Source organism: Oncorhynchus mykiss, chromosome 29 (genome assembly GCF_057628025.1).
Source record: "Oncorhynchus mykiss isolate SJ-2025 chromosome 29, ASM5762802v1, whole genome shotgun sequence".
Classification (NCBI taxonomy): domain Eukaryota; kingdom Metazoa; phylum Chordata; class Actinopteri; order Salmoniformes; family Salmonidae; genus Oncorhynchus; species Oncorhynchus mykiss.
In genome coordinates, this window is record NC_143050.1 from 9,482,279 (window position 1) to 9,495,842 (window position 13,564).

The following is a 13,564-nucleotide window of genomic DNA, read 5'->3' on the forward strand; positions in this document are numbered from 1 at the left end:
AGTAGACTAGTGTCAACATGACTGAGAAGACACATGACCTGGTAGTAGACCAGTGTCAACATGAGTGAGAAGACACATGACGTGGTAGTGGACCAGTGTCAACATGACTGAGAAGACACATGACGTGGTATGAAAGACAAAACAAAATGGGAAATATTACCGACATTATTTGCACTTTTCACTGGCTATCCCTCAGGTTGTGGCAGGAGGACACACATTTGGCTGCCAAAACTGCACATTTTGGTTGTTCACCAAATAAATATTTGATTTCACTTTTCACTGGCTGTCCCTCAGGTTGTGTCCCTCAGGTTGTGTACATTTTGGCTTTTCAAATTCTTTGTATTTCAAATTATTTGTATTGAATTATAATTTTGGGAAAGAAATATTCTCTTAGGTCTGAGTATTTGTCACAGTGTAATGGGAAATGCAGCTCTGTCTCTACCTCTCCCCTGGAGCAGATTGAGCACAGCCTGTCCTCTCTGGGCAGCCAGGTTTGTCTGTGACGACCGGTCTCTATAGCCAGACTGTGCTCACTGAGTCTGTACCTAGTCAGTGTTTTCCTCAGTTTTCTATCAGTCAGAGTGGTCAGATAGTCTGCCACCATGTACTGTCTGTTTAGAGCCAAATAGCATTGAAGTTTACTTAGATTTTTTGTGGTGTCTTTCAAATAGGTGATGTATTTTTATTTTTGTTTTGTGATGATTTGGTTGGGCCAGATTTTCTGAGTGCTGTCCTGAGGCTCTATGGGGTTGGTTTGGGTTGGTGAACTGAGCCTCAGAACCAGCTGGCTGACTGCTGTCCTGAGGCTCTATGGGGTTGGTTTGGGTTGGTGAACTGATCCTCAGAACCAGCTGGTTGACTAATGTCCTGAGGCTCTATGGGGTTGGTTTGGGTTGGTGAACTGATCCTCAGAACCAGCTGGATGAGGGGACTCTTCTCTTGTTTCATCTCTTGACATTGTAGAGCTGTGTGATGGAATGTTTTGGGGTCACTTGATTTTAGATGGTTGTAAAATTTGATGGCTTTTTTTTCTATTCGAATGAGGAGGGGGTATTGGCCCAATTCTGCTCTACATGCGTTATTTGGAGTTTTTCTTTGCACAATATAGTCTTGCAAAACTTTGCATGCAGTATTTCGATTGGATGTTTGTCCCATTTGGTATATTCATTATTAGAGATTGGACCCCATACTTCACTGCCATATAGAGCAATTGGTTCTATAACTGATTAAAAAATTTTGAGCCAGATTCTAATTGGAATTTCCTTTTAATAGCATAGAATGCTCTTCTTGCTTTGTCTCTCAGCTCATTCACAGCCATGTGAAAGCTACCTGTGTTGCTGATATTTAGTCCTAGATATGTGTCGTTTTTGGTGTGTTCTAATAGAACTGTGTCCAAATAGAATTTATATTTGTCATCCTTATTTCCGGACCTTTTTTGGAATATCATTATATTTGTTGTTTTTTAGGTTAACGGTCAGAGCCCAGATCTGACAGAACCTGTGAAGATGATCTAGGTGCTGCTGTAACCCCTCTTTAGTGGGAGACAGCAGCACCAGGTCATCTGTGTACAGCAGACACTTGATTTCAGTGTTGTGTAGGGTGGTGATACCAGGTGCTGCCGATTCTTCTAATGTTTTTGCCAATTCATTAATGTAGATGTTAAATAGTGTTGGACTTATTGGGCAGCCCTGTTTCACTCCCCGTCCCTGAGAGAAGAAGTCTGTTTGCTTGTTGCCAATTTTAACCACATTTGTTTTTAGTGTACATTGATTTAATAACATCATATGTTTTCCCTCCAATACTTAGTTTATAAAAAAGACCTTTGTGACAAATTGAATCAAATGCTTTCTTGAAATCTACAAAACACGAGCTGATTTTGCCTTTGTTTTGGTTTACTTGTTTGTCAATTAGAGTGTGGAGGTCTGTAAATGTGGTCTGTTGTACGATCATTGTTTAGAAATCCAATCTGACTTCTGCCCAGGACATTGTGTTCGTCAAGGAAATTATGTAGTCTGCTATTTATAATACTGCAGAGAATCTTTCCCAAGTTGCTGTTAACGCAAATTCCTCTGTAATTATTTGGGTCAAATTTGTCTCCATTTTTATAGATTGATGTGATCAATCCCTGGTTCCAAATATCGGGGAAAATACCTGCAGTGGTGATAATTTTGAAGAGTTTGAGTATAGCCAATTTTAATTTGTGGTCTGTATATTTGATAATTTCATTTAAAATACCATCAGCACCACAGGCCTTTTTGGGTTGGAGAGTACATATAGTTTTTCCAATAATTCTTCTTCTGTAATTGGGGAATCTACATGATTCTGATAGTCTTTGACTGCTGATTGAAGGATTTGTAATATTTCTTGTATATCTTTTTGTTCTGGTCTCTTTGTTATATTGCTGTTGAGGTTTGCAAAGTGATTTCTCCACATATTCCCATTTTGGATAGCCAATTCCTCCTGATGAGGTTTGTTTAATTTATTCCAATTCTCCCAGAGGTGGTTTGATTTTGATTCTATGGATTCCTCAATTCCATCCAGCTGATTTCTAATGTGCTGTTCCTTTTTTGTTCTTAGGGTGTGTTTGTATTGCTTCAGTGTTTCCCCATATTGAAGGCCTATATTTTTGTTGTCTGGTTCTCTGTGTTTTTGATTAGATATATTTCTCAATGACTTTCTTACATTTCTCCAATCATTATCAAACCATTTTTCATTATCTGTTATTCCTGGTTTGCTCTTATGCTTCTTTAGATTAGCCAAGGAGGCTAATTTGTCAAATATAAAGTTTATGTTCCAAACGGACAAATTTACACCTTCATTGCTGCAGGAGAATTTTAAGGCTAAAAAGTTGTCCAGGAGAGATTGTATTTTTTGGCTACTAATTGCTTTTTGGTAGATGTCTGTACTGTTTGCACTCTCTCAATAGGCCTGTTTTGTATCATGTAATTTATTGGGCCGTGATGCTTCATGGTTGGGTTCTGCTCTTCTCAGATACACTGTGATTTTACTGTGGTCTGTGAGAGGTGTTAGTGGGCTGAGTGTGAAGGCTCTAAGAGACTCTGGGTTGAGGTCGGTGAGGAAGTAGTCTACAGAACTACTGCCAAGGGATGAGCTGTAGGTGCACCTACCAAAAGAGTCCCCTCTCAGCCTACCATTGACTATGTACAGACCAGTGTTCCACAGAGCTGTAGGTGCAACTACCAAAAGAGTCCCCTCTCAGCCTACCATTGACTATGTACAGACCCAGTGTTCCACAGAGCTGTAGGTGTACCTACCATAGGAGTCCCCTCTCAGCCTACCATTGACTATGTACAGACCAGTGTTCCACAGAGCTGTAGGTGGACCTACCAAAAGAGTCCCCTCTCAGCCTACCATTGACTATGTACAGACCCAGTGTTCCACAGAGCTGTAGGTGTACCTACCAAAAGAGTCCCCTCTCAGCCTACCATTGACTATGTACAGACCCAGTGTTCCACAGAGCTGTAGGTGTACCTACCTAAAGAGTCCCCTCTCAGCTTACCATTGACTGTGTACAGACCCAGTGTTCCACAGAGCTGTAGGTGTACCTACCAAAAGAGTCCCCTCTCAGCTTACCATTGACTGTGTACAGACCCAGTGTTCCACAGAGCTGTAGGTGTACCTACCAAAAGAGTCCCCTCTCAGCTTACCATTGACTATGTACAGACCCAGTGTTCCACAGAGCTGTAGGTGTACCTACCTAAAGAGTCCCCTCTCAGCTTACCATTGACTGTGTACAGACCCAGTGTTCCACAGAGCTGTAGGTGTACCTACCATAGGAGTCCCCTCTCAGCTTACCATTGACTATGTACAGACCCAGTGTTCCACAGAGCTGTAGGTGTACCTACCTAAAGAGTCCCCTCTCAGCCTACCATTGACTGTGTACAGACCCAGTGTTCCACAGAGCTTCACGAGCTGTACTCCATTTTTGTTTTTCACTTTGTCATAGTTGTTTCTGTGGGGGTATGTGGGGAGGGAAAGGGTGTTGCTTCCTGGTAGTCATTGTCCCCATGACTGTTAATAGTGTCTTGTTCTTCTGCTGTTCTAGCATTCAGGTCTCCACAGACCAGTACGTTGCCTTGGGCCTGAAAGTGATTAATTTCCCCCTCTAGAATGGAGAAACTCTCTTCATTGAAGTAGGGTGACTGCGGGGGGAATGTATGTGGCACAGAGTCTCTCTCGCTCTCTCTCTCTCTCTCTCTCTCTCTCTCTGTGTCTCTCTCTGTCTCTCTCTCTCTCTCTCTCTCTCTCTCTCTCTCTGTGTCTCTGTGTCTCCTTGGGCTTAATACCCTAAATATCGGCTTCCATTATGGTGTTTGCTAGAGCTGACTGTCTGCTTTTGGTTTTACAGACGAACGTTGCCGGCTAACAAGTAATCAGCTAGCTTACTTTGGCAAGTAGATTTCACTCAACTCAATTTAAATGTATTTGGTTATCAAGCTGCTGGGTATCGCCTATCTGAAATCTTTGGGACATCCCTACCCCATTGAAGTTTGGATGTAAAATGGTTAAGGAAACAGTTAAGGGTTTAAGGTTTGCACTGACCCGCACTTCTCAAGCCGGCTAGCTAGCTAAACCTTACAGTCTAAGATAGAGGTCCTGGATGGCAGGAAGCTTGCTTACCAGGCAGTGATGCAACCATGGTGCAGCTGTAGAACCTTTTGAGGATCTGAGGACCCATGCCAAATCTTTTCAGTCTCCTGAGGGGGAATAGGTTGTGTCGTGCCCTTTTCACGACTGTCTTGGTATGTTTGGACCATGTTAGTCCAACCTTGCCAGTTGGACACACCCTCTTTGTGTGTGTGTCTGTATATGTGTTTTTGTGCGTGCGTGTGTGTGTGTGCATCAACGACCTGTGTGTGTGTGTGTGTTTGTTTGTGTGTGTGTATCAAAGACCTCCAAATTAAGATTCTTAGAGTGTCTTGGACTTTGGCTCTGGGTAGCAAGACAACGAACACACTGAAACACTTCCATTGCGCATATTAGGGAAAACACACACACACACACACACACACACACACACACACACACACACACACACACACACACACACACACACACACATCCATCATATCTCAGCCCCTTTAGAATTGAATTGACAGAGTTGATCTGGTGACGTATTGAGAGTCTTGGCTTACAGGCTGACGAGTTCAGAGGGCCCCTCACACACATACACACTCATACAGACACACTCACACAGACACACAGACACACACACTCACACATACACACTCACACAGACACACACAGACACTCACACACACAGACAGACACACACTCACACATACACACTCACACAGACACATATACACACACTCACACAGACACATATACACACAGACACACACTCACACAGACACATATACACACAGACACAGACACTCACACATACACACTCACACAGACACACATTCACACAGACACACACTCACACAGACACATATACACACAGACACACACTCACACAGACACATATACATACACAGACACATATACACACAGACACACACTCACACAGACACACACTCACACAGACACATATACACACAGACACACACTCACACATACACACACTCACACAGACACATATACACACAGACACACACTCACACTCACACAGACACTCACACATACACACTCACACACTCACACAGACACACACTCACACAGACACTCACTCACACAGACACATATACACACAGACACATATACACACAGACACACACTCACACTCACACAGACACACACACACTCACAGACACACTCACACAGACACATAGACAGACACACACTCACACAGACACACATTCACACAGACACACACTCACACAGACACACATACACAGACACAGACACACACACACACACACACACACACACACACACACAGGCAGGCCCTGTCTGAAGGTTTAACGTACTTGACTTGACATTTTCACCTTTGTTCCAAGATGAACCCCTAAACCCAGGCACTCCCCTCTCTTACCCTCCCAGTCACCGGCTGCTCTCAGAACCAGAGATACGGGCCAAGATCTGCTCTTCCCCAGTCAGGACCTCAACCATCGGTTAGATCTTCTATACCTCTCACTGACCAAAGCGTCAGACATGCATTATAGGCCTAGAATATTATTCATAATAATGAATTTCCTTTTTTTTATGTTCCGAAACATAAAAACATAGGTTTGTGAATATATATATTATTAATACTATATTATTTATAATGTACCAGGCAAGTATACAGGCAACTATAATGATTTAATTACAATTAACCCTTATGACTCATATAATAGGTTATAAAATATGGGTGCTGCCTAAACATCCTGATTAATCTAATTCAAATTAGAGTAAACCTATTATTAGTAAAGCATGAATCATAGTTTAGTGACACAGTGAAGAATGACCTTCTGTTTAATCATGTTAGTCTTTTTATAGACTGGTCACCTTGGTGTGTCTAGGGTCACTTTGACGCGAACCCTCTGGGAGTGTGAGTGTGTCTGTGTTCATTCACGTGAAAAGAAACCCCCCCCACTTTCCGCCCCTTTCTCGACACGGAGGCCTATGCAAGCAAGCTTTCCCCCACCAAACGACACCGAGACCGTTTTATCTTTCCAACTCGCAACAGTAGTCTCCCCCTCCTCCCTCTCTCTTTTCAGTTCAGCGCTTTTTTTTTTTCCTACGGTGAAGTGAACTGCCGCCATGTTCTTCTGAGCCAGTATGACAGTCAGACGGGAGGAAGAGAGACAGGGACATAGTCTGTGACTAAAACGACGGTTTAACTCAGCTTTTCGGAGTATGAGAGAGATATTTTAACGCCACTGAACGTTTAGAACGGTGGAAGTTTTCCGTTTAAATTTTTTTTGCAACAGAAGAGCCGTTCGGATTTACAGAGAAATCGGCGTGTCCGGATGTTACAGCGCGATATATTTTATTTTCCTATGGCGTAGGCACCTTTATATAAAGGCTGATCTTTTTACACATTTGGGGGTCGGAGGGTCGCCTCCGGTCGAATCTATAAGCACATCCTAGTCTGTTTTTAAAAACCTGTTTTTTAACCGAAAAAATACACGGAGTAAATGTCTAATTTGTGTGAAATAGAAGAAAAACACATTCCAACATTCGTTCGTGACTCTGAAAGGATGACTATCGATACTAACGGGATTTAATTGGCGTTTTGGACGTTTAATTGATTATCAAAGACTCATCATTTGCCGTCTACGAGATTTTAAAGACGACGATAGGGGAAATACTATTATTTCCTTCCTTGAAGCCCTACGGTGAGCGGATTCCAATGATGACGGGCTCTACCCCGGCAGACATGGTGAGAAATTTTGCCAAATGTTTCAGAAGAAAAATGTGTGTCGGTGTCCTCCAACGTCAAATTAATATTGTGAATATTCACATTGTGAATAGGTATATAATACATTCTTATTAGTGTGATTAAACTAGGTCTATTCTTCAGCCTGTAGACAAACTTGAAGATGACTAGATAACGAAATTGATCAATCAAATAATGTTATTTTGGCTGGTCAGATGGCTATCATTTATTTTTTTATTAAATAAAATGTTAATGATTAAGAGATGTTTTAAATATTAAATAGGGAAAAGGAGGAGAAGCGCAGATAGCAGCAGTAGCTATAACATTTGGCACAGTGGGGCTACTGTTTACATTTAACTGCTGTCTGTGGGGTGCCCTTGCAGTCCTCAGTCATATAGGCAAATGCATAACTTTGTGGGGGGGGGGGGGGGGGGGGGGGGTTAGGGTTAATAGGTTCCGGTGTCCCCCTCCCCCCCAGGAGAATAATACAATAAAAAATAGCTGTGAAATGGTTGTTTCTGGTGAATTTTGAAGGGAAAACACACCCAAAGTCTCACCTGATGATCTGTTCGTCCTCTCCCTGCCTCCACATGGGCAGTGCTCTCTCTTCTAGGGATGAGAGAAAGTGTCCATTTTGCTAAAAGTGTGTCTGTTAACATGATCAGAAAATCATACAATTTCACACCAATATACAATGCAGAATAATGGTCCTATTATGTATGTATGACCACTAGTGCGGGCAATCTACAGCAACACCTTTACAAGACAGAGAACCCTTTAGAGAGACAGAGAACCCTTTAGAGAGACAGAGAACCCTTTAGGGACAGAGAACCCTTTAGAGAGACAGAGAACCCTTTAGGGACAGAGAACCCTTTAGAGAGACAGAGAACCCTTTAGAGAGACAGAGAACCCTTTAGAGAGACAGAGAACCCTTTAGAGAGACAGAGAACCCTTTAGGGACAGAGAACCCTTTAGAGAGACAGAGAACCCTTTAGAGAGACAGAGAACCCTTTAGGGACAGAGAACCCTTTAGAGAGACAGAGAACCCTTTAGGGACAGAGAACCCTTTAGAGAGACAGAGAACCCTTTAGAGAGACAGAGAACCCTTTAGAGAGACAGAGAACCCTTTAGAGAGACAGAGAACCCTTTAGGGACAGAGAACCCTTTAGAGAGACAGAGAACCCTTTAGAGAGACAGAGAACCCTTTAGGGACAGAGAACCCTTTAGAGACAGAGAACCCTTCAGAGACAGAACTTTTTCAGACAATAAAAAAAGTGACTAGAATTCTGCTCCAGCATAAAAATGTTCTGTATTTTTTCCTTAAAAACAATAAAAGTCGCTGACTTTGATGTACTGCTGTTGTTTTTTTTATGCTGTGTTTTTGATGGTATGGTAGATGTTTCATTTCTACTAAATGTTTTGGTAAATCACGGTATTTAACAAACTTTAAATGACGTTTTTTAAGGAGAGGATGTTCCTGGCTGCCGCGCCGCAGATCAAGATTCTTTGATTTACAGTTCTGGTTGCCTAGTGATGGACTTTAGTCCTGCTTCAGAAGCCTCATTCCTTTACAGACGAGTAAAATGCCCATTCAAATCTCCAGGGAAGGTTTCGTGTTGGCATTTAAAAATGTTTTGTGTAAGTCTACCCTAACAAACATGCTGAAGCCCAGGCGCTTTCAAGGGCTCACATTCCATTATGTCTGAAAAGGATAATGGATAAAGCCTACTGTAAATTCATATTATGAGGCTAAAATGAATAGTAGGCTACCCTGTGCTCGCAAGACTGGCCCGAAGATACCTCTGTATCCTGGCGACATCAGTGCCATGAGAAGGCTAGGATATTCTACACGCAACAGACCGAAGACTGAACACACACTTGCATCATTAGCCAAGAGACAGAGCAGGCATGCCATGTTTTGGTAATCTGCATCTCGCAATGTCTTGTCTTGCATGCATTGCAAATTCACCAAAGTAGTCTAAAGTTCACCTCTTCCTCTCTGTATTTATCTGAATTACACAACTTTCCCAGGCCTTTATAGCATATCGCCTATAACACCGAAAATGCTGTGTTTTGTGATAACTGCACTGTGATATTAATTAAGTGGTGAAAAAAACATAGTGTTTCGGGTTAGGGATTTTTCTGAATGTTAAAGATTCCAACTTTGTTTAAATGTTTTAACATTTAAACGTTCACACCCCTCCTCTCTACTGACTGTCTCTGACCCCTGCCAAATGAAATCACAATGATGGCAACAACTGTTTTCTTCGAGCATTTGGGCTACAGTCAGCAAAGATGAGGAGTTGAACTGATAGTGTCTTATAACACAAATTGTCATGTATTGACCAGTTCCTTCTCTCCTTGCCTCGCCTCAACATGGGCGGTGCAATCTCACTCTCTCTCTATTGCCTGTCTTTGATCCCTGCCACGATCATATGACATTGACATCTGAGTCATTTAGCAGACTCTTATCCAGAGACACAAAGCGTTAGTGAGTAATTTAGCAGACTCTTATCCAGAGACGCGTATAGTTAGTGAGTCATTTAGCAGACTCTTATCCAGAGACACGTATAGTTAGTGAGTCATTTAGCAGACTCTTATCCAGAGACACGAAGCGTTAGTGAGTCATTTAGCAGACTCTTATCCAGAGACACGAAGCGTTAGTGAGTAATTTAGCAGACTCTTATCCAGAGACGCGTATAGTTAGTGAGTCATTTAGCAGACTCTTATCCAGAGACACGTATAGTTAGTGAGTAATTTAGCAGACTCTTATCCAGAGACGCGTATAGTTAGTGAGTCATTTAGCAGACTCTTATCCAGAGACACGTATAGTTAGTGAGTCATTTAGCAGACTCTTATCCAGAGACACGTATAGTTAGTGAGTCATTTAGCAGACTCTTATCCAGAGACACGAAGCGTTAGTGAGTAATTTAGCAGACTCTTATCCAGAGACGCGTATAGTTAGTGAGTCATTTAGCAGACTCTTATCCAGAGACACGTATAGTTAGTGAGTCATTTAGCAGACTCTTATCCAGAGACGCGTATAGTTAGTGAGTCATTTAGCAGACTCTTATCCAGAGACACGTATAGTTAGTGAGTCATTTAGCAGACTCTTATCCAGAGACACGTATAGTTAGTGAGTCATTTAGCAGACTCTTATCCAGAGACACGTATAATTAGTGTGTCATTTAGCAGACTCTTATCCAGAGACACGAAGAGTTAGTGAGTCATTTAGCAGACTCTTATCCAGAGACACGTATAGTTAGTGAGTCATTTAGCAGACTCTTATCCAGAGACGCGTATAGTTAGTGAGTCATTTAGCAGACTCTTATCCAGAGACACTTATAGTTAGTAGGTCATTTAGCAGACTCTTATCCAGAGACACGTATAGTTAGTGAGTCATTTAGCAGACTCTTATCCAGAGACACGTATAGTTAGTGAGTCATTTAGCAGACTCTTATCCAGAGACACGTATAGTTAGTAGGTCATTTAGCAGACTCTTATCCAGAGACACGTATAGTTAGTGAGTCATTTAGCAGACTCTTATCCAGAGACACGTATAGTTAGTGAGTCATTTAGCAGACTCTCTTATCCAGAGACACGTATAGTTAGTGAGTCATTTAGCAGACTCTTATCCAGAGACACGTATAGTTAGTGAGTCATTTAGCAGACTCTTATCCAGAGACACGTATAGTTAGTGAGTCATTTAGCAGACTTTTATCCAGAGACACGTATAGTTAGTGAGTCATTTAGCAGACTCTTATCCAGAGACACGTATAGTTAGTGAGTAATTTAGCAGACTCTCTTATCCAGAGACACGTATAATTAGTGAGTCATTTAGCAGACTCTTATCCAGAGACACGTATAATTAGTGAGTCATTTAGCAGACTCTTATCCAGAGACACGTATAATTAGTGAGTCATTTAGCAGACTCTTATCCAGAGACGCGTATAGTTAGTGAGTCATTTAGCAGACTCTTATCCAGAGACACGTATAATTAGTGAGTCATTTAGCAGACTCTTATCCAGAGAAGCGTATAGTTAGTGAGTCATTTAGCAGACTCTCTTATCCAGAGACACGTATAGTTAGTGAGTCATTTAGCAGACTCTTATCCAGAGAAGCGTATAGTTAGTGAGTCATTTAGCAGACTCTCTTATCCAGAGACACGTATAGTTAATGCATTCATCTTAAGATCGCTAGGTGGGATAACCACATATCACAGGCATGGAAAGTACAATCTTCCTCAGTGAAGTAGCTATCAATAGAGTCAGAGTTAGAAGGGGGGGGGGGGGGTTAGTGCTGTCATCAAGATAAAGGTTGGCTATTTTGAAGAATCTCAAATATATTTAGATTTGTTTAACACATTTTTTGGTTACTACATGATTCTATATGTGTTATTTCATTGTTTTGATACCTTCACTATATTCTACAATGTAGAACATAGTAAAAATAAAGAAAAACCCTTGAATGAGTAGGTGTTCTAACTTTGGACCGGAAGTGTATTATTAAATTGTTTTACTAATGTTGCTGTCCCAGCTATAACAAAAAAAAGGATGTCATTTTATCCTTGAAACATTGAATTGAATTACTGTAGAATTCCATTCATTCCAATACCCCTTAATGACAAAACACATTTACGAAACTATTCAGACCCTTTGGTAGCGATTACAGCCTTGAGTCTTCTTGGGTATGACTCTACAAGCTTGGCACACCTGTAATTGGGGAGTTTCTCCCCATTCTTATCTGCACATCCTCTCAGGCTCTGTTAGGTTGGATGGGGAGCGTCGCTGGTCCATTAGATCCCTGGACTATTCCACGTAGGCCATGGTAGGCTAACGTTGTAATAATGTTGGGATAATGAGTTCAGTTGGGATTGTGTCTGACTGTGGCCTAACTCTGAGAGGTTGTGTGTGTTTGTTTCGTTCTACCTCATACCACATGAGGAATGCTATGACCTGTCCAACCATAGACAAGGTATGAATGCCCAGGGCTTGGAGGTCTGCCATAGGCTAGTAATTAAAGTACGCTGACTACCCTAGGAACTCTCACAATCTCTCTCGCGCTCTCTCACTCTCTCCCTGCGACAGTACTGTAATTCAGTCATAGTAAAGAAAAGGTCTGGTGTGTGTGTGTGTGTGTGTGTGTGTGTGTGTGTGTGTGTGTGTGTGTGTGTGGCAGCGATAAGTGTTCAGCTGGATGAGATAGCGGGTCAGAGTTGGAGGTGAAGATGGAACTGTAGAATAAAGCCTATGAATACATCCACTTTTTAACCAAGAGAGAATGAGATTTTTGGTTAAAGGAGAGGAAGAGGAAGGTAGGAACAGAGGAGGGGAAATAAAGAGAGAGCGTGGATAACACACAGAGGAATCAAGAAGGCGTCTCGCTGTGTGGTCCTCACCTGTGAAGTGTGGAGGTGTGGGGCAGGAACGTCATAACAATGGGGGTGTGTGTGTGCCTCAGTGTTCTGTTCCAGTGTTCTAAGGTTCTAGAAGGACTGAGTTTAGGAGCCCATTGTGAGGTTATTAAGTAGAATCAATTAGAATGGTCACAATGGACTGGGTCATTCCGTACTCCACAAAAGGTTGAATAGCCTTCTGTTCTAGCTACCACACACAGTTGGATGTAGCAGGGGTTAAAGGTGAGAGGTGTGTGTGGGCTGGGGGTGAAAGAGAGAGAGGAAAGAGGGATGGAGTGGGTTTCTTGTGGTTGAAAAGCCCATCCTGTATCACCTCTCACTAGCCTGTCTCAGCATTACCATCTAAAAGGAAAAATTAGGAATAAGCTTTGAATTCTAGTCAAACGGATGGAAAAGGGGTTCTTAGAAAACATCTACCAGAACAAGTCTTAAACAGTATTAGAAATACATCAAACACCGTAATGTGGAAGTAAAGACACTAATATCAACACTTATATTTACTTTTGCTGAAATTATTTGCCTTTTGTAAGTTTAAAAAACATTGCCTTGTGCCTTATAATTCTGTTAACACATATCTTGAAGTTAGTTTTTCTAATTTCTCTCCCTCATGATGAGAGAGGATAATGAAAGTTCACAGAAGTAACAAGTAAAAGTAGACCTATCAATTCATTATAGTGTTTTTTTTTAGTTATATCAACTTTGTTTATGAATTATTAAATGATTAAAACTCATTCTGTTACCGAAATCAGTAATGGAATTATTGACATTTTGAATTGGCTACAATGGGAAAATCATAGTAGTCACAAACCACAGTTGGG

The 13,564-nt window shown here is 41.7% G+C and overlaps 1 protein-coding gene across 1 annotated transcript in view; it reads left to right on the plus strand.

Annotated features, from left to right (window-relative positions):
• The first annotated feature begins 6,563 nt into the window (after positions 1–6,563).
• ubl3a (ubiquitin-like 3a) overlaps positions 6,564–13,564 on the plus strand; it is a 61,445-nt gene continuing 54,444 nt past the window's right edge. The window contains exon 1 of the mRNA XM_036968327.2: positions 6,564–7,333. Within this exon, the coding sequence (XP_036824222.1) occupies positions 7,304–7,333 (30 nt within the window). The 5' untranslated portion in view covers positions 6,564–7,303. The remainder of the gene's footprint in view (positions 7,334–13,564) is intronic.